The sequence below is a fragment of the Chlamydomonas reinhardtii genome, chromosome 16, assembly GCF_000002595.2.
Source record: "Chlamydomonas reinhardtii strain CC-503 cw92 mt+ chromosome 16, whole genome shotgun sequence".
NCBI classification, from domain to species: Eukaryota; Viridiplantae; Chlorophyta; class Chlorophyceae; order Chlamydomonadales; family Chlamydomonadaceae; genus Chlamydomonas; species Chlamydomonas reinhardtii.
In genome coordinates, this window is record NC_057019.1 from 950,694 (window position 1) to 969,558 (window position 18,865).

The following is an 18,865-nucleotide window of genomic DNA, read 5'->3' on the forward strand; positions in this document are numbered from 1 at the left end:
CACGATACCATCACCAGCACGCACGGCACATCACCCACCCCACCCCACCCCACCCCACCCCACCCCACCCCACCCCACCCCACCCCACCCCACCCCACCCCACCCCACCCCACCTCACCCCACCCGACCCCACCCCACCGCACTCCACATCCCACCCCCACCACCTCCCAAACCCCCCCCACACACACCCCCACTTGCAAACCCCTCACCCCACATCCCACCCCCCCCGCCACCTCCCACCCCACCCCCTCACCTCACCCGCACCACCTCACCGGCACCACCCCCCCACCACCTCCCACCCCACCACCTCCCACCCACCCCACCCCACCACCCCCTCACCCCACCACCACCCCACCACCTCCCACCCCACCCCACCTCCCACCCACCCACCCCCCCACCACCTCCCACCCCACCACCTCCCACCCCACCTCCCACCCCACCTCCCACCCCACCTCCCACCCACCACCCCACCACCACCTCCCACCCCACCTCCCACCCCACCACCACCCCACCACCCCCTCACCACCACCTCCCACCCCACCCCACCACCACCTCCCACCTCCCACCCCACCTCCCACCCCACCACCTCCCACCCCACCTCCCACCCCACCTCCCACCCCACCAGCAGCTGGATGCCGTAGAAGGTGAAGGCGGCGATGCCCAGGCTGGCGACGGCGTTGATGGCGATCTCGTCCAGCAGCTTGGCGGTCAGGTAGGTGGGCGCCAGGTACAGGCCTGCAGGGGGAGGGGGGGAGAGGTGGGGTGGGGCGGGGGGGGGAGAGGAGGGGGCGGAGGTAGGGTTTGGCACGGTGGGTCTGATTGTTGGGTTTCAGCAACCCAGTTGCGTTTAAGGTGGTTGGGGGTGAGCCACGATGAGCCGCCGCGCAGGCGCGCATCCCCGCCCACTCACCGTCATTCCGCTCCCGCACGAACAGCCCTCGCTCCAGGACCAGGCTGGGGATGTAGCCGGCGGCCACCTGCGGCAGCGGGTGGTGGTGGAGGAGGGGAGCGGAGGGGAGGGGAGCGAAGGGGAGGAGGGAAGGAGTGGGCGCAGGCGTTCAACCTTCGGGCATCGAACGACCGGAGTGGCTGAGGGGCCGGCCTCCGGGTGCCTGACTGCCCGTGCGATGGAGTGGATGGATGGGAGCGCAACGACGGGAAAAGGCCCTTCGAAGTTGTCAAGAAGGGCCTTTTCCCGTCGTTACAGGGAGCTGCGTGATTACGGTGTTACAGCAAGAGAATGAGGCTGCCCCTCCCTCCCGCCGCGCGCCGCCACTCACAAAGCCAGTGGTGGCGCTCCACATGAACAGCACGGCGGAGATGTTGATCAGGTTGTCGGCTGCGTGTGGGGAATGGGGTTGCAAGGATTAAAAGGGGGATTTGGGGGGGGGAGGGGAGGAGCAGGAGTAGGAGTAGGAGTAGGAGCAGGAAGAAAAGCACGCGAGCAAGCATACGTCACTAACGATTGGCGGGTTGCGGTTGCGGTGGTTTTAAACACGCATTCAAAACTAGTGGCGTTACTACCAGTACGGTAAACACCTACATGCCAGGTTGTCACCAATGCCGAGGTACAACGTCATCACCAGCAGCGAGATTGTCAGCTGCGTGGGCGTGTGGGTATGGGTGGCAATTAGGGGGCGGGGGCCGGTCAGGGTTGCGAGGGTGGAAAGCAAGGTCTCAGGAACGCTCGCATCTTGTCGGATCTTGTCACATCTTGTCATAGGAAGCGCTGTAAATTGAGTGGTGCTTTGTGGGAGCCGGGCGGAGCCGCACATTACAACCCCACGCCACGCAAACACTCACGACACGCCACGCCAAACCACGCCACGCCACGCAGAACCCCCCACCCCCCCCCCATCCCCACCTACCCACCTTGTCCATGACGCGCGGCGCCACGAAGGCTGGGTTGGTGTAGTTGCGCACCGTCCTGGTCAGCAGGTTGCATGGTTACGAGAACACATCATCTGAATTATGTTGCGTTCGCGACATTCCAACACTTGCGGCATGCATCACCATGTCAACTATGTATGCACAGCTCATCATTTTCCTGTTCCATTTCAGTTGCGGTTCTCCACACAAGTCTCCACACCTGTACTTGGCGTAGATGTAGATGCCCCACCAGAACGGCGTCACCGTCGCCGTTTTGGTGGCCAGCTCCCGCGACAGGTCCTGTCGGGCGGGTGGGAGGGCATGTCGGGCGAGTGGCACACGCGCGGGGAATGGAATGGGGGACGTCGGTGCGCGGCAGCTCCTCCGTCCCACCATCCAGTGCCAACCCACAACAATCCACACAACACAACCTTTTATACAACACACACACATGCTTCCTTTTTCTTCAACACACACACGCTCACCCCCCACACGCTCAAGCGCTCACCTCTGGCAGGGTGGTGTTCTGGAAGTGCGCCACGTGGCCGGCCAGCGCCGCCGCATTGGCCGCCGCCAGGTCGCTGGCCGCGTAGGCGTCCGCCAGCGCGCCGCCCTGGTGGGGCGAGGGTGGGGTGGGGTGGGGTGGGTGAGGTGAGGTGGGGTGGGGTAGGAAGTGGTGGCTAGCAGGATGTGCCCCAGTCCTCACGCGGTCTTCTTCACACAGCTCACACACAACACACACCGTCTCAAACATCCTTGCACCCCCCCCCCACCGCGCGACTGTTTCCTTACGGGATTGGTTCAACGTTTACCGCCCCCCCACACACACACACACCTTGCCGTCGCGGTCGGCCTCGGTGATGATGTCCACCAGGAACTCGGCGCTGTTGGAGCCGGGGCCTGTGGCGGGCAGGAGCAATATGTTGAACAATTGAGGAGTGTTGGGGAGTTTTGGGGAGTTTGGTACAGTGTGTGCTTTGCGTGTGCGTGCATACTTGGGTAGATGTTTACGGCGGAGAGACGCGTGCATGCACATGGTGACATTGACTACCGGAAGCCACTCCCCCTGCCCCTGCCCCCGCTGCCTCTCTGCCCCCCCTCCCCGCCTCACCCGCCAGCGCCTCCACGTCCTGCCCCAGCACGGAGGTGCAGGTGCGCTGGAAGTACGACACCGCACTGGCGTCCTGCGCGTGCGTGTGTATGTGTGTGTGTGTGTGTGTGTGTGTGTGTGTGTGTGTGTGTGTGTGTGGATATGGCAGTCAGGCACGAGGTGCCACCGCGGGCAGACATGGACACAGAGAGCGGTCAGCGAGTGTCAGCAGTGTCCGAAGTGAGTTGACGTGTAACGGTGTAAGGCTGCATCTCGCGGCCGTACGGTACGCCAGCTACTGTCGGCCCACGGCACGCGGCCGTGCCGCGCGCTTAACCGCCAAGCCGTACACGTAACCGACCAGACAGCCGCAACCGGCCACCGTAACCGCAACCGCACCTGCGCCCCGAAGTACACTGTACGGCCGCTGGCCATCATCATCAGCCTGCGGCGGGGAGATGGGCGTGGGGATTGCATTCATGATTAGATGGGCGCGGGGAAAGGGGGAGTGATGCTCTAGGCGTGCTGGGTTAGGCGGGTTGGGCATCGGGGTAGGGCGTGTACGGCAGCGTGCGTGTCGCATGGACGTGTCGTACCATCCCGCCACCCTCCAGGAGCGAAAGCCTCCGCGCCACGCACACACGCAATGTACACGCATTCCTTTCCCGCTGCGCTTTCCAACGCACGGCGCCACTGCACTACACACTGCAACACCGCAAAACGTGCCGGTCTCTCTCTCTCTCACTTGTCAAAGAGCGAGAAGCAGAATGCGGTGGGGCTGTGGATGGTCGCCACCACCGTCACGCCGCCGCGCGCCAGAGCCTGCACCGTCAGCATCACCTGCACACCATGGGCGTGTGTGTGTGTGTGTGGGGGGGGGGTTACATTCATAAAGATAAGTGAAGTTGGGGAGGGTTTCATGCATGCTTGATTAAGACGACATGAAGTTGGGGGAGGGGGAAAGGCTTGTCAGCAGCTGTTGGTGTGAGGGCTCCAACGACAGCAGCCACCCAATGACCACTAAGCACCCGAGGCCACCGAGGCCCCAGCCGCAGTGGGCCGGCAGAAGCCCCCACCACCCTTGCAACAAAGCACCTCCCGTAGCTGCTGCAGCCTACAGCTGCGCTCTGCTGGTGGCCGTACGTGGCGCCCACCCGCACCACACCTCATCACACCACACCTCACCACACCGCACCACTCGTAAGGCTACACACACAACACACACCCGCCTCCCTGTCGCTCACCTCGTTGGCTGTGTAGGAATCCAGGCCGGTGGTGGGCTCGTCTGCATGTCAGGAGGGAGGGGCCGGGAAACACAGGGGATAGGCAAGCCGCAAACCACACATCGCGCATCACCCCAGATACCGTAGTCATCACACCCAAATGGCGCTGCCGGTGTCTTCCTCACGTCGTACTGCCGTACCTGACACTTTAAACCCCCCCCCCAACCCCCGGCACGCACCCAGGAACAGCACGCGCGGGTCGGTGATGAGCGCGATGGCGATGTTGGTGCGCTTAGCCTGGCCGCCGCTGATGCCGCGGGCCTCCGGCGAGCCGATGCGCACGCCCGCGCAGCGGGTGAGCGCGAGGGCGTCCAGGAGCTGGTCCACCTGCGTGTGTGTGTGTGTGTGTGTGTGTGTGTGTGTGTGTGTGTGTGTGTGTGAGCGTGTGTGTGAGCGTGTGTGTGAGCGTGTGTGCGCGTGAGCGTGTGTGTGTGTGTGTGTGCGTTGCTTTATGTGGGCATACTTTATTCCAACATTAACTAAACGTGCGTGTGTAGGAAAAGGATTTAAGAACATTAGGAAACGAAACGCATGCGTGCATGCATGTGCATGAAGAAGCAGCACATCAGCCTGTGCTCCGCTAGTTTGGCTTGGCTTGGCTTAGATTGGGCTGGTATTTACAACTCCCCCCCGCCCTCCTGCCGCCTCCTCACCGCCGCCTTCTTGTCCGCCAGCGGCTCCCCCAGCGGCCGCTTGAGCTCCGCCGTGTACAGCAGCATCTCGCGCACCGTCAGGATGGGCAGCAGCGTGTCAAACTGACACGCGGGGGAGGGAGCAAGCGGGTATGCGGGTTGGGGGTTGGGGTGAGGCGGAGGAAATGGCGGTTGCAGAGGTACCGGTCCAGCGGCAAAGGGTTCGCGCGGTGATTCCCGTTTTGCTCTCGTACAAGCGTCACGCTTTATGTTGAAACCGCAGCCCCGCAACCCCTCTTCCCCTCTTCCTCCCTCCCTTGCTCTATCCTCCCCCCCGCTCTCCTCCCCACCGTCTTATTAGTCACGTTGTGTATGTGCACGGGACTCACTCATGAGTCGTACATGAACCACCTCCTCCGCCCGCCGCCCGCCCCCCCTCCCCCACCTGCTCCACCGCCTCGCCCCCCTCCCCCACTTGCTCCACGTATCCCGTGTGCTTGCGCTGGTAGGCGGCGCTGGGCCGCACGCCGCTGAAGCGCAGCTCGCCCTGGATGCGCCCCGACGTCTTGCGCCCCGCCAGCACGTCCAGCAGCGTGGTCTTGCCGCTGCCGCTGGGGCCCATCTGTGTTTACAAAGAAGCAACATTACCAAGCCCGCCCAGACGACGCCGGAGTCACTTACCGATACCTACCAATTTACCGAACGTCGCGTGTGTGTGTGTGTGTGTGTGTGTGTGCGTTCATATGTGTGTGTGCGTGTGTGTGCGCGCGTGTGTGTGTGTGTGTGTGTGCGCGTGTGTGTGTGTGTGTGTGTGTGTGTGTGTGTGTGTGTGTGTGTGTGTGTGTGTGCGTGCGTGTGCGTATGTGTGTGTGAGTGTCTCCCTCTCCCACGACTGGCATGACTCACCAGTGCGCTCATCTGCCCAGGCTCGAACCAGCCCGACACCCTGCAGCACCAGGCACACACGCGTGTTGTACACGTTGATACACACTTAGCCCAGCGGCTCACACACAGACATCCAGTAAGTGATACCGTATTAGTCCCGCGGCAAACGGGTAAGATCGTCACTCGCGGCATGGCCCGGCCCTCCCATGAAGTTCCCTGGTTACTGTAAGGGAGCTGTGTGCTGATGCAGCTCAGCCCCACATGAAAACGAGACAAGCAACATCCGTCGGCCCTCTCCCCTTGTGAAAGCTCTGTAAACATGCAACACGCCACCAAGACACACACACGCCGTGACACACGCCCGGCCTCTGTCGCTAGTAGCTGCATGCCCGCGCCCCTCCCGCGCCCGACCTCGATACCAAATTGGGTTCCACGCTCGAGTACTTTCATCGTGCGTCTGTGTCCCTTCTGGCCCCTTTCCTGTCACTACTGCCACCTCTTTCCCGCCGCCGCACAGCCGTCAACCCAACACGTCCAGCCCAACCCACTTGTTGACCAGCGCGAGGTCACTGTGCTTGCCGTCTGGTCCTTTGCGATTGTTCTTCACAATGAAAGACATATCCTGGTCGAAGGTTAAGCAAGTTACAGCGGGGTTAAGCCTGAGTTGTGTTGTCCACAAAGCAGGCGGCGGTCGCCGGGTGCGGCCAGCAGCACCAGGCCACACCAGTCACACGAATTCCCGTCGGGCCCCCTAACACCAACATACACGCACGACTAGCCGCAAATGGCTGTGTCTGCATGGTTTGGACATCAGTGGCTGGCTTGCGCACCAAAAACCGCGTGAATTTGTAAATGGTATCGAGGCGTCATCCTCCGACTTGCCTGCAGAGTCACCGTGACGCCACCGGCGCTGCATTTTTGAGTGAGAGTTCGCTTCAGCTTTAGGCTTGACGTCCGGGGCTGGCCATCCGCCACGGGAACGGGGGCTTCTGAAGCCATTCGACTAATAGAAGGGTGCCACTATGAGCTGAGCTTGAATTCAGTTTATCGTCTATTAAGGTTTTTGTCTACGTTGCTTCCGACTTGACCTGAGGAGTCATGGCTTTGTTGTTGAGCGCGCTCGGCTTCCCTGCTTCCCAAGAGCCGGGTGGTGTCATCGCAGCCTGACATGCATGTGCCTCCGCACGAAACCTGACTCAATGCAGGTGTGCGCATTGAAGACAATATATGCTGCATGCGCCGAGGGGCACGCCCGTAAGAAAGGGAGGAGGCGGGAAAGGTTGGACGTGGGCGGGGGTGCACACTGGTGCACTTAGGTGCACCTCCTGGTGCACGCGCAGGGGCGAGCTGCCCGCTGCAGCCCTGGCGCCGGCAAGACTGGTCATCCCGAACAAGATATCCGGTAATGAAATACAGTATGACACCAGCGGGTGCATGCATGCGCACACCGGTTGCTGTGACCGGTGCTGTCATGCGAAGTCGGGTCGCATGAACACATCTCCTCTTGCGCCCAAAGGCAAAGTTATTATAGTCAGGCGCTCGAGGAACTACAGACACGCGTCATTAGCTACGTAGCTTGCGTGTGCTGTTAGTTCGAGTTGGTCGTGTTCTAGACGCTCGCGTGCAGCACGGCCGTCCATACATTATACTTGTGATAACGAAAGGTACAGGATCTCGGAAATACAATTTCGGCACTGCCGAGGAGTCCGAGGAGGCCTTGCACAAGTTTGCGCTCCGCTAAAGCTTTTGTACAGGCCCAGGCAGCCATCCAGGAATCAAGCAGCTTTCTGTTGCGCTATCTGTTGCGCATACAGCGCAACTTCCCAGCGCAGAGGCTCAGAGAAGCTGCAGATTGCTTCCATGTACTGAACTGGAGCTGCGGCTCACGGAGCCGCTGAAGGCCACGGCCTAGGCTGCTGTAAGCAAAGAGGCCAGGCTCGAATCACTGGATCAGGTGTGCGAAGCCGGTGCCGGAGTGCTCCGGTTTGGCGCGCAGACAGCGACACGCACCCGACCAGCAGCGCCAGCACGGAGCCTTACCGCGTCTGATGCAAACTGCGGAGGTGTTGACAGCACGGCCTTGAAATCTCGCTGCCGTCGACGTGACGGAGAGGTAAACGCAGCGGGGCCAGGAGCGGCAGCAGCCGTCTGCAGCTTCTGCACGGCCGTGGGGCCACAACAGTTGCGACACACCAGGTCGCATCGTATAGCCCGGGGCGCGGACTCAGCGCCGGCAGCAGCAACCCGGCCAAGAGAGACCCACCACTGGTGAGACGGACAGCAGCCATGCAACACCAGCAACAGCACCCGTACCATCACCACCACCACCAGCCTCCGTCGCCGTCGGCCTCGCCCGCCGCCGCGGCGGGGCTGACCGCCGGTGGCGCCGGTGGCGGCCTTGCCAAGCAGCTGCCTCTGACCCCTTACCGCGGGAACCCGCCGGCACCGGGCGCCGGCGCGGCGGCGTCAGCCGCCGCTGCCGCGTCGGCGGCGGTCGCGGCCGCGTCAGCGGCCGCCGCCGCAGCGGCGGCGGCCATGATTGGCGGCTCGGGCGGCCACGTGGGCGGGGGTTTCCGCGGTCCTCCTCCTCCGCTGTGGGACCAGGCGCTGGAGCAGGAGAAGCGGCTGCGGGCGGAGCTGCGCAAGAAGAGCTTCTGGGACCCGGACGTGCGGCGGCTGCGCGGCGCGCTGCAGGGCACCTACGAGGCGCTGGTGTTTGAGCACTACGAGTTCGCGGCGGCGAACGATGTGCGTGGGGGGTTTGCGCGGGGGGTGCGTGGGGAAAGGCAGCCGAAGCTAAACGCAAGACAAACCGCGAGGGGTGCTGGGTGCTGGGGGCTAGCCGAACTCAGCCTAAACCGAGCGGGGATTTGGGTTGAAGGGAACAGGGTGCGGCGGAGAGGAAGCAGATGCCGGTGCTGTCCATTGCTGTCCGGGTGGTGGCGCACGTGCGGTGATGGCCTCGTGGCTGTAGCTCCCATTGGCCTGTGATCTGCGGCCGTGGCTCCCAGTGACCTGTGACCTGTGGCCTGTGACTTATGGCCGTGGCCCCCAGTGGCGTGTGGCCTGGGATAAGGGTTTCAACGAGGCTGCAGGAGCCCACCTGCTGCCCCAGCAAGTTCAGCCCACCCGTGATGACCCACAACCAGCCGGCCCACCACCTAATCAACCAACCCACCACCTTTCCAACCCGCCAACCCGTGGCTCGCAGGTTGAGCAGAACCTGTGGAAGGCGGTGTTCTACAAGCCCATCGAGGAGTTCCGCAGCCGCGTGCGCGCGCTGGAGGGACTGGCCAAGGGCGCAGCAGGCGGCGGCGGAGCCGCCGGTGCCGGCGGCGCCGGAGGCGGCGCCGGAGCCGCAGGCGGCCACGGGGCGTCGACGTCGCCGGGTGGTGGCGGCGGCGGCATGGCGCCTGTGCAGCTGGCCACTCCTGAGGAGGCACGTGCGCAGCTGGGCCGCACCACGGGCGCCTACCTGCGATTCCTGGACGAGGCGCTGGCCTTCTACCGCAAGACGGTGAGGGGAGGGGGATGGCAATGGAGGCTGTGGGGGGACGGAAGGGCAAGGGATGGGGGGGTAGCCGTTCAGGGAGAACGGAATGGTTGATTGGGGGATGCAGTTTGTTCCAATTCCAGCTGAACCAAGAGGAGGGCGGAGGGAGGAGAGGGGGACCGGGGGTGGCCGTCCGATGCATGACGGCGGGGAGAAATGCAGTGCCGAAGTGCCTGCCCTGCCTCCCTTTTGCAGGTGTGGAAGCTGCAGTGGGTGTTTGGCGACGTGGGCGCCAGGGTGGATCTGGACGCGGCCCTGCAGAACGAGATCCAGGAGTGCGTGCCGCGCCGCGTGCCGGCCAATGCAGCAGGGGGCGGCGGCGGAGGGCCCAGCGGCGGCGGCGGGCTGCCTGACGTGCGGCCGTCTGTGCACCGCTGCCTCATCTACCTGGGGGACCTGTGCAGGTGCGTGTGAGGCCGCGCGTCTCAGCAAACGACGCATGAATAATAATGCCAAACAATGCTTCTTGACATTTTCGCCTTCTACCTGGTCGTGCCTGCAGCCCAACCCCACACTCAAACACGCTCACACACACGCCCGCACACACGCCCACATACACGCCCATGTACGCCCCCCCCCCCAAACACGGGATTGGTTCAAAGTTAACCCCAAAAACACGCCCACATACACACGCACACGCCCACACACACGCCCAACCCCACCCCAACGCCCCGCCCCCCCCCCCGCAGGTACCAGAGCATGGCGCTCAAGGGGCAGCCCACCTCCTCGCGGCCGCTGTGGGAGCGCGCCGGCGCCTACTACCGCCAGGCCGCCGCGGTGCAGCCCGAGAGCGGCAACCCCTACAACCAGCTGGCGGTCATGGCCTACTTCACAGGCGACGAGCTGCGGGCGGTCTACTACTACTTTAGGAGCCTGGCGGTGGCGCTGCCGTTCGTGACGGCGCGGGAGAATCTGCTGCTGCTGTTCGAGAAGAACAGGAGCAGGTGTGTAGGGAATGGAGGAGGCAGGCGGGAGAGGGAGGGCGCAGGAGCGGGGCCCGGCCTGCATGAGGCAGGCAGCACTGGACGCCGCAGCATTTCAAACTCTGTTACCCAGCACATCATGCATGGCCCACGCAAACCCAACTCCCAACCAAGGAACCAACCCCACCCACAACTCCCACTGCTCTCACCTTGCTTCCACCTGCCATCTAACCTCGCAACCCCCAACCGCACAGGTACGGCAGCATTGCTGCCAGCCATGCCGCCGCCGCCCTAGCAGGCGCAGCCCGCTTCCCCGGCGCCGCAGCCACCACTCACACCGCCGCCGCCACCGCCAACACCGCCGCCGCCGCCGACCCGGGCGCTGCGCGCGCCGCCTCGGGCCTGGTGTCTGACGTGGTGGTGCGGTGGGTGCGGCTGCACGGGCTGCTGTTCGACCGCATCAACCTGGAGGCGCTGCCGGCGGTGCTGGCGGCGGCGCTGGCAGACCTGGAGGCGCTGCTGGGTGAGAGGGGGGCGGAGGGCATCGGGGGAGAGGGAGAGGGAGAGGGGGTTGTTTGCGTTCATTTCCACGTCCTGTAATGAAGTACACAGAGTAGAGACACGAGGACGCACGACAATGGGAGGGAAGAAGGTGTTGTATGCGGTGTGGTGACGACGTGTGTCCATGTCAAATGTTGTCCTGCTGGCTTCAACACTGTTTTCAGCCGTCCAGCTTCCTGACAGCCCATCGGCAACCCCCCACCGCCGCACCACCGCTTCACCACGCTGCAACCCCACCACCCCACCACCCCGCCATGCCGCTCCCCCACCCCTCCATGCCCCTGCAGCGCACCCCGGCTGCCGCGCCAGCCTGCAGCGCTCCCCCGACGCCGACCAGCCCCTGTTCCACCTGGCCCTGCTGGCCGTGTTCAGCCTGCACTACAACACACCGACTGGCGGCGGCAGCAGCATCGGCGGCGGCGGTGGTGGAGGTGGAGGCGGAGGTGGAGGCGGAGGAGGAGGGGGAGGCGGAGGTGGAGCAGGAGGTGGTGCAGGAGGAGGAGGGGGGGGAGGCGGCTATGCGGCGGCGGCGCGCGCCGCGGAGCTGCGGGCGCACTCGGTGGCGGTGGCGCTGAGGTTCGCAACGGCGGTGGCAAACTGCACGGCGGGTGAGTGGATGCGGCGAGGGGGTGTGTGAGGCGGCGGCGGCGGCGGGGCGGCTAGCGGGGGCCAGCGGCGCTCGGGGTTCCACACATGCACGACTGTGCATCACTGTGGCGACCTGAGCCCGCCATGATATGCGCAACAAGGTGCCGTAGAGGGCCTGTCCTGGGGCTAGCCATCGTGTTGATTTTTGACCCATTGCTTGCGCATACAGGCATGGCCGAGGCGGCGGCGGCGGGCGGCGGCGTGGGCGACGTGGAGCCGGGCTTTGGCGCCGTGTCCACCGCATGCCACGTGATGCTGACCTGGATGGTGGCGCACCCCGCCGCCGCCTGGCCCGCAGAGGCGCTGGCGGCAGCGGCCGCCGCCGGCCGCGCCGGCGGCGGCGGCGCCGCCGCAGGGGCTGGAGAAGGCGGTGGCGTGGCGGCGGCGGCGGCTGCTCCGCCAGAGGTGGTGGCGGAGCTGGCGGCGCGGGCGGCGTTCCTGGCGGCGGCGGCGCGGCTGGCAGCGCACCTGTCCGACCTCACGCGGCGCCGCGCGCACGACCAGGACTGGAAGGTGGGGCGGTGGGCCGCTGGAGGGCGGGAGGGGGGCTGTAAGTTTCCAGCCCAAACTAAACCATGCCAAGCCAAACAAGCGGAGCGCAGGCAGTGGCGACGTATGCAAGCGATAATATCTATGGCAGGGGGCAGGGCGGCGGCGGCGGCGGGGCGCGGGAATGGGGCCCTAGCACCAGTCGGCGGCGGGACGAGGACGCTGGCACAGGTGCCAGGGTCGGCAGCGGCTTCTCGGGGCGCGGTGCAGCCCGTCGCGACGGCTACTGATGGCTCACACGAAGCCCACACGCACGACTTCGTCTGCAGTCTTCAGTGCATCCTGTACCGCTTTCCTAATCATCGTTGCAACCCACCACACCTCTACACCATCCGCAGGACCCCAGCGTGCGCCACCGCTCGCTGCCCGAGGACGCCGAGCTGCGCGGCTTCGTGCCGCTGGCGCCCGTGGTGGCGGTGGCGGCGGGCTGGCCGGCGGCGGCGGAGGCGCGCGGCGGCGCGGCGGTGCTGGCGGTGCGCGTGGCGCGCATGCTGCAGGCGCTCAGGTGCGGCGGCGGCGGAGGCGGAGTGCGGGGCGGGGGCGTGTGTGTATGTGTGTGTGACGGACTGGGTGGCATAGGGTGCTGGGCGGACCATGGGGCGAGGTGGGTCAGGTGGGTCGGGGGGCGGAGGTGCGGGCAGGCAAGTCGGTTCGCGGGTCAAGGGCCCGAGGGGAAGTCGTGCAGGGCGGGCCAAGGGGTGTGGCGCTCGCGGGGGGCTTTTGGCATGGGTACGCTGTACTTGCGTGGTTCAGGATGCAGGACAAGTCCGGAGTGCCGATATGGCTTCAATGCACTCAAGAACTCTACAACTCACCAGCCCGCATTGCCTCCCCTGTTCCTTACCTGTCATTTCCCTCCGCCTCCTCCCCGCCCCGCCCACATGGCCACAGGCATCTGGATGAGGCGCTGGGGCCGCTGCGTGGGCCCGTGGCGCCGCCGCCGCCGCTCACGTCTGCCCCTGGCGGCGGCGGCGCGGCGGCGCCCACCTCTGCGGCGGCGGCGGCGCGGGAGCTAGCGCGGTCCATCCGCACCTTCAAGGCAGCCGTGCAGCAAGCCACCCACGGAGGTGGCGGAGCAGTCGGCTCCGCCGCCGCCGCCAGCCCCAGCGGCGCGGGCGGGGTGGCTGGCAGCGGTCCTGGCGGCGGCGGCGGCGGCGGCGGCGGCTTCTACCCGCACGTGCTGGCGGCCGGCGACTCACACTTCCAGAACCACCACCATCAGCAACAACACCAGCAGCACCCACATCAGCACCCGCACCAGCACGCGCAGAATGAAATTCAGCCGGGAGGCAGCAACGGTGTGCAGGCGCACGCACACCCGCAGGCGCAGCAACACCCGCACCAGCATGGGGCGTCGGTGCTACCCGCGCAGCCGCCGCCGCCGCCCATGCCGCGGACGCTGCATCTAGGCAGCGGCGGCGCGGCGACCGCGACGGCGGCGGCAGCGGCGGCGGGGCCGCTTCACACCAACAGCGGCGATGCGGCGTCGGCGCCGTTGGTCTTCGGCGCGACGGCGGGCGCCGCCGCGCTGGCGGCGGCGGTGGCGGCGGCGGTGTCCGCACCCGGGACCTCGGCGGCATCGCCGGCGGCAGGAGCAGGCGGCGTAGGTGCCGTCAGCCTGCCGAGCGGCCGAAGCGCGGGCCACGTCAGCGTGCTTGGCGGCGGCGGCGGCGGCGGCGGCGGCGGTCGTGACGACGACGAGGACGAGATTGTGTACCGGCCGCCGCCGCACCGCCAGGGCTCGGGCCTGCCTCGGGCACCCAGTGTCGGCACGGCCATGCACATGCTGCACCGGCGCAGCAGCAGCGGCGGCGGCGTTATTGGCGGAGGCGGCGGAGGCGGCGGAGCAGGAGCAGGAGGAGGCGGCGGCAGCGGCCTGGCTGGGCTGTTGGGGCTGGGTGGGCTGGGCAGCGGGCTGGGCGGCGGCCTGGGCGGCCTTGCCGGCGGCGGCGGCGGGTTGCTGCAGCACTACGTCAGCCAAGACCTGGTCAGAGGTGAGCGAGGTATGCCGCAGCCTTCGCGGCAGCCGTTGCGGCAGTGTCGTGCGCCCTATGCAGATGCGCTGCGGCGGTGTCGTGCGCCTTATGCAGGATGTCGCATCCACAGCTGCTGCGTGCTTTCTTGCTTGCTTTTATGTCGCTGCCGTTACCGCAACCTCGCTGACCGCGCTCTTGCGCCCTTTGCGCCCACGTGTGCTGCACACAGGCGTGCTGTCCAAGCAGCCCAGCGCCGGCGGCACCACCGCCACCGCCACCAACACCAACACCACCGCCTACAACAGCTACCAGCACAGCCGCGAGCTCAGCCGGGACGGCCGTGCGGGCGGCCTGGGCGGTATGGCGCTGGCGCCCGGCCTGGGGCTGGGGGGCGGCTTTGGCGGCCTGGGCGCAGGAGGCTTGGGAGCAGGTGGCGGCGGCCTTGGAGGAGGAGCAGGAGGGTACGGCGCGCCGGGTAGCGGAGCCATGGGGCTGTCGCTACGCTCGCCGTCGGGCCACGGCGCCGCGGCGGCGGCGGCGGCGGCGGCGGGTGCCGACCCGCACCGGCAGCAGCTGCAGGCGGCGGCGCTGGCGGCGGCGGCGGTGGCGGCGGGGCAGCAGACGGGCGCGTACGTGGGCCCGACCGCTGTCGTGATGCAGCAGCAACAGCAGCAGCAACACAGGCAGCAGCTGCAGCACGGGCAGCTGCAGGTACAGCTGCACGGGCCGCAGTACGGCGGGCAGTACGGCAGCGGCAGCGAGATCACCAGCCCGGGGTCGGCGCACGGCGGCGCGGCGCCGCTGCCGCCGTCGCCGCGGGGCCTCCTGGCGGGTATCGAGTCGGCTGCCGCGTCAGCAGGAGCAGCTGGTGCCGCAGCCGCGGCGGCGACGGCGGCGGCGACGGCGGCGGGGCCGAGCGGCGGCGCCAGCGGCCGCAACTCGGCGACCGGCATGATTCCGGCGCGGCCGCCGTCGCCAGCCATTGCCGACCTGCCAGGGCCGGCGTCCATCGGGCTGCTGCAGCACATCCTACACGGCGGCGGCGGTGGCGGCGGCGGCGGTAGTACGGGAAGCGCCGGGGCCGGCGGCTTGGCGCCGCCGGCAGCTGTCACCAGCACCGGCAGCGGCAGCACACGGCGGCCGCCCGCTCCTAGCTCGGCGCTGGCGGCGGCGGCGCCGCCACCACCCAAGCCCTCGTCAGCGGCGGCAACAGAAGCGCTTATGATGGTCGCGAACGCGCCGTTCGCAGGTCTGCCGGCGGCGCTACAGCAGCGCGCGGCGGCGGCAGCCGCCGCGGCGACAGCCACTGCCTCGGGGCAACGGCCGCCGGCGTCGGTGGCCGCGGCGCCGCCGCCTCTGCCGCCGCCACACCTGCTTTTGTACGGTGGGCAGGGCGCCGCCGGCGGCTGGCCTGGTAGCTCAGTGGTGGCGGCGGTGGCGGGCGATCAAGGCGCTGGCGGCGGCGGCGGCCTGGCTGGCGGCGTGGATTTGTCGTACTACGCCCACGCGGCTGGCAGCTACCAGGCAGCTGCGCTGGCGGAGGCGACCGCGGAGGCGACGGCTGTGGCGGTTGCTGGCGACGTGCTGCGAATGGCAGAGGTGGGTCGCCGAGGTGGCTGTATCTGTCGAACTGCCTTGGGTGCCGAGTTGTCTGCTGCTTTCCTACTCCTGTACGGTGATTGGTACGGCCTATCTGTGACGGACCGCCAGTGTTTCTAATCTGTTACTACCTGTCATGCGACCAACAATTGATCTGTTACCACCGCTAATGCCACCTGTACGGCGCACAGGCCATGGACGAAGACGAGGCGGCGCAGTACCACCTTGGGCAGGGCCAGGGCCAGGGGCAGGGCCAGGGTGCCCACTACCCAGCAGCACACCAACCGCAACAGCCGCAACACCCGCAGTACGGCCAGTCCCACCGCCCTGCGCAACACCCCCAGCACCCGCCGTACCCCCAGCACCAGCAACCACAATCGCACCAACTACCACACCAGCAACAACCGCAACAACAACAACCGCAACCGCACCACCAGCAGTACCAGCCGCAGTACCAGTACAGCATGTACAGCAGCGGCGAGGGCATGCCTGGCGGCGGCGGCGCCGTTGCCGTCGACTTCATGGATACGGACCGCTTCAGTCCGGCGGCGGCGGCGGCGGCTGGCGGCGGCGCCGGCGGCGGTACGGAGTTCGTAACGCGCGAGCCGTCGGCGGCTTCCGGCGGCTTCTTCTCCAGTACGTACGCATTGGATGCTTCCATGGGCTCGGCGGGCGGCGGCGGCGGTGCCGGCGGCGGTGGCGGAGGTGGCGGTGGAGGAGGAGGCGCAGGGGCAGGAGTTGGCGGTGTAGGGAGGTTCGGCGTTGCGAGCAGCGACAGCGGCAGCGGCCTGGTTGGATTCCTGGCAGGAGCGGCGGCGGCAGCGGGCGTGCCGCCGGCGGCGAGCCTGGGTGGGCCGCGCGCAGGCGGCGGCGGCGGCGGCCTGCAGGGTGTCGCCGTGGGCTCGAGCGGCGACGTCACTGCCGCAGCTGCTGCGGCGGTGGGCGCGCAGGGCGGCGGTGCTGGCGGCGCCACCGCCGGCTTGGGCGGCAGTTATGACGGCGACACGCCGCTGGGCGGGTTCGGGTCGTGGGGCGTGCTGGCTCCGGGCGCTCTGCCTGAGCACCTGGCAGGGTACCACTCGCGCCTGCAGCGCCAGGCGGCAGCAGCGGCGGCGGCGCAGGCGGGTGGTGCTGGTGGTGGTGCTGGGCATGACAGCCTGCAGCTGCCGGGCGCGGCGGCGCTGCCGGGGGCGGTGGATGGTGGTGTGGGGCCTGGCGGCGGCGGCGGCGGCGGCAGCGGCGGTGAGGGGCTGTTTGGTGAGGACCTGAGCTGCCTGTCCTTCCTGGCCGCACAGATACAGCAGGGCAACGCTCAGCAGCAGCAGCAGCAGCAACAGGCCCAACAGCGGTTGCAGCAGCAGCAGCAGCAGGAGGAGGAAGAGCAGCAGGAGGAGCAGCATGCGCAAGAGGCGCAGCAGCGCATGCTGCATTACCTGGGCAGCAGCGGCGGCTTCGGCGGCAGCAGCGGCGGCGGCTACGCGCAGGGCTGAAGTGAAGCCCGTGGTTACTGCTATCGCCACCACCCGTCCGGGATTGTTACTAGAAGTTACTGAGTGCTGTTTTTATTCTTTGGCAATGAGTTTTGGAGCCTTACTGTGCTGCGCCGGTCGCGCGGGCGCAGCAAGGCAAGTACAGACATAAATCCATGGCATCGGTTCCGCCGGGGCCCATGAGTGCGCGTGCGCGCTCACAGCGCCGAGCCGCAGAACGCAGCGCATCGCGCCACTCGCGCCACGTGCACCGTGCGCGCCATGCGCCCCACCAGTCAATGTCATCATCGCCCGGTTCACGTCGGCAGCAAGCTCCGGCGTTCGCCGGCATTGCTCCGGCGCCCCGCAGCGGCCGGCGCCCTCCCAGCCGCCCAGCCAGCCAGGTGCTCCAGGCCCCGTAGCAGCTGCAGGCCTGCCCATGCCGCCCCCCCCCCCGGTCCACACGCCGCCCGCCCCCGGTCCGCATGCCGGCCCGCGAGTCTGCCGCCACCACCACCACCCCTATACCCCGCTGCTGCAACAGCAGCAGCAGCGGGCGCCGCCGCTATCGGTCTGGCGCACGAACGCAGTGTCGCGTGCCTTCAGGCATTGCCAGCGCCGCTGCGGGCGCGGTATGTATGGCCAGCGCCTCGATGTGTGCCGCAGCCGGCGGGCACGCCAGGCGTGACTGACCCACATCACCCGCCACATCGCAACAGCGGCCACTTCCCCAGGCGCCGGCACGGAGCAGGGGGGCAGGGCTGCCCGCGCCGTTCACAGCAAGCAGTTGGCTTTTGCGCATGCGGTATCACGGGCAAGCAGAGAGAGACGAAACAGTGTGGTGCACCACTGCCGCCGCCAAGCCTGCTCAAACGTGGCTCCAAGTTAAAGCGGTATCACGTCAGCGCCGCACGTGCTGGAGCAAACTCTGTGTGTTACTGTCAGAAGGACAAGCAAAGCAGTCAGAGAACGACAAGCTAAGCAGTCAGAGAACTGCCATGTGCGCGTGTATGTCCTGGTGACACGTGCAGGCGAGGAAAGGTTTGGGGGAGCGAGGAAGGAAGAGGAGGAGGACGTAGCCATGCAAATGGCAGGATAGCCAGGCACTAGAATAGAGCCACCGAGGAACTTGCGCACGTGCTTTGGAAGGAAGGCTCTGGGGTGATAGAGCTGGAGTAGTAGAGCTAGATAGGGACAGCTAGGGGTCAGCGCTGAAGCCAGGATGCCCTACCGCTGGCGCCGATGGCGATGTGGATGTGTGATGTTCCGACCGAGGCAGGGGCAGCGGCATACGCGGCACTGTAGCGTGGGCCATGCGCGTGGTGTCGCTCGCTGCCAGCTGGTCCGACGGCACGGATACAGTATCGGTATGATTGCGGTATTACAGGAGAGGACAACCCGAGCGTGCAAGCACGCAGGGGTACCGGTATGCTGATGCCGCTAGTTGGGGGATGGCGTGAGTGCGGGTAGCTGCTGGTCGCGGGGGCTTGCATGAGACCAACATTTGACGCTTTGTTGGTCTTGCACCTGCGCACGTGAGTGGTACCGCTTCCGCTCTGCCTGAATGAGCCTGACAATGGCTTGAGATGACATAATAGCACACGACCTTTCTGTCGACGCGCTGACCAGAGGAGCAAACTGTAGCAGACTTGTCTGGGGACAGCAACAGCAGCGGGGGCCATTGCGGGCTATGGCGGAATGCGGGCCCGCCCCTGGCGCTCCACCACGTGGCGTCGTTCACGCCTGATGCCAAGGGTGATTTTGACTTTGGTCAAGGACACCCAGGACTGCCGTAAGCGTCGGAACCCGTTATGTACTCGTCAAGCTT

At 66.8% G+C, this 18,865-nt stretch overlaps 2 protein-coding genes across 3 annotated transcripts in view; one reads left to right on the forward strand and one right to left on the reverse strand.

Moving 5' to 3' along the window:
- The window catches only part of CHLRE_16g648700v5 (uncharacterized protein), a 9,817-nt gene extending 2,977 nt beyond the window's left edge, over window positions 1–6,840 (reverse strand). The window contains exons 1-18 of one of the 2 annotated variants that reach the window (XM_043070758.1): window positions 6,642–6,840; window positions 6,308–6,381; window positions 5,781–5,820; window positions 5,350–5,496; window positions 4,896–4,997; window positions 4,422–4,569; window positions 4,204–4,244; window positions 3,705–3,799; window positions 3,359–3,404; window positions 2,981–3,053; window positions 2,705–2,769; window positions 2,378–2,482; window positions 2,090–2,169; window positions 1,873–1,927; window positions 1,544–1,601; window positions 1,281–1,339; window positions 911–977; window positions 623–735 (exon numbers count right to left, since the gene is read on the reverse strand). In XM_043070758.1, the coding sequence (XP_042915400.1) occupies window positions 623–735; window positions 911–977; window positions 1,281–1,339; window positions 1,544–1,601; window positions 1,873–1,927; window positions 2,090–2,169; window positions 2,378–2,482; window positions 2,705–2,769; window positions 2,981–3,053; window positions 3,359–3,404; window positions 3,705–3,799; window positions 4,204–4,244; window positions 4,422–4,569; window positions 4,896–4,997; window positions 5,350–5,496; window positions 5,781–5,820; window positions 6,308–6,381; window positions 6,642–6,758 (1,485 nt within the window). In that variant the 5' untranslated portion in view covers window positions 6,759–6,840. Of the gene's footprint in view, window positions 1–622; window positions 736–910; window positions 978–1,280; window positions 1,340–1,543; window positions 1,602–1,872; window positions 1,928–2,089; window positions 2,170–2,377; window positions 2,483–2,704; window positions 2,770–2,980; window positions 3,054–3,358; window positions 3,405–3,704; window positions 3,800–4,203; window positions 4,245–4,421; window positions 4,570–4,895; window positions 4,998–5,319; window positions 5,497–5,780; window positions 5,821–6,307; window positions 6,382–6,641 lie in introns of both variants that reach the window. The other variant, XM_043070757.1, reaches the window with a different exon arrangement.
- Window positions 6,841–7,280: 440 nt separating this feature from the next.
- Window positions 7,281–18,862, forward strand: CHLRE_16g648750v5 (uncharacterized protein). Its single transcript, XM_043070759.1, has 11 exons — window positions 7,281–8,507; window positions 8,971–9,276; window positions 9,508–9,716; window positions 10,002–10,256; window positions 10,490–10,758; window positions 11,084–11,404; window positions 11,614–11,957; window positions 12,332–12,498; window positions 12,885–13,987; window positions 14,199–15,568; window positions 15,760–18,862. The coding sequence occupies exons 1-11, from the start codon at window positions 8,046–8,048 to the stop codon at window positions 17,056–17,058; spliced, it is 6,105 nt and encodes a 2,034-aa protein (XP_042915402.1). The 5' UTR covers window positions 7,281–8,045; the 3' UTR covers window positions 17,059–18,862.
- The last annotated feature ends 3 nt before the right edge of the window (window positions 18,863–18,865 follow it).

Excerpts from the sequence above, each read along its gene's own strand:
- CHLRE_16g648750v5 (XM_043070759.1), top strand. The coding sequence starts at position 8,046 with ATGCAACACCAGCAACAGCACCCGTACCATCACCACCACCACCAGCCT. Across the intron at positions 8,508-8,970 it reads AGTTCGCGGCGGCGAACGAT|GTTGAGCAGAACCTGTGGAA; the intron begins GTGCGTGGGGGG and ends CGTGGCTCGCAG. Across the intron at positions 12,499-12,884 it reads CGCATGCTGCAGGCGCTCAG|GCATCTGGATGAGGCGCTGG; the intron begins GTGCGGCGGCGG and ends ACATGGCCACAG.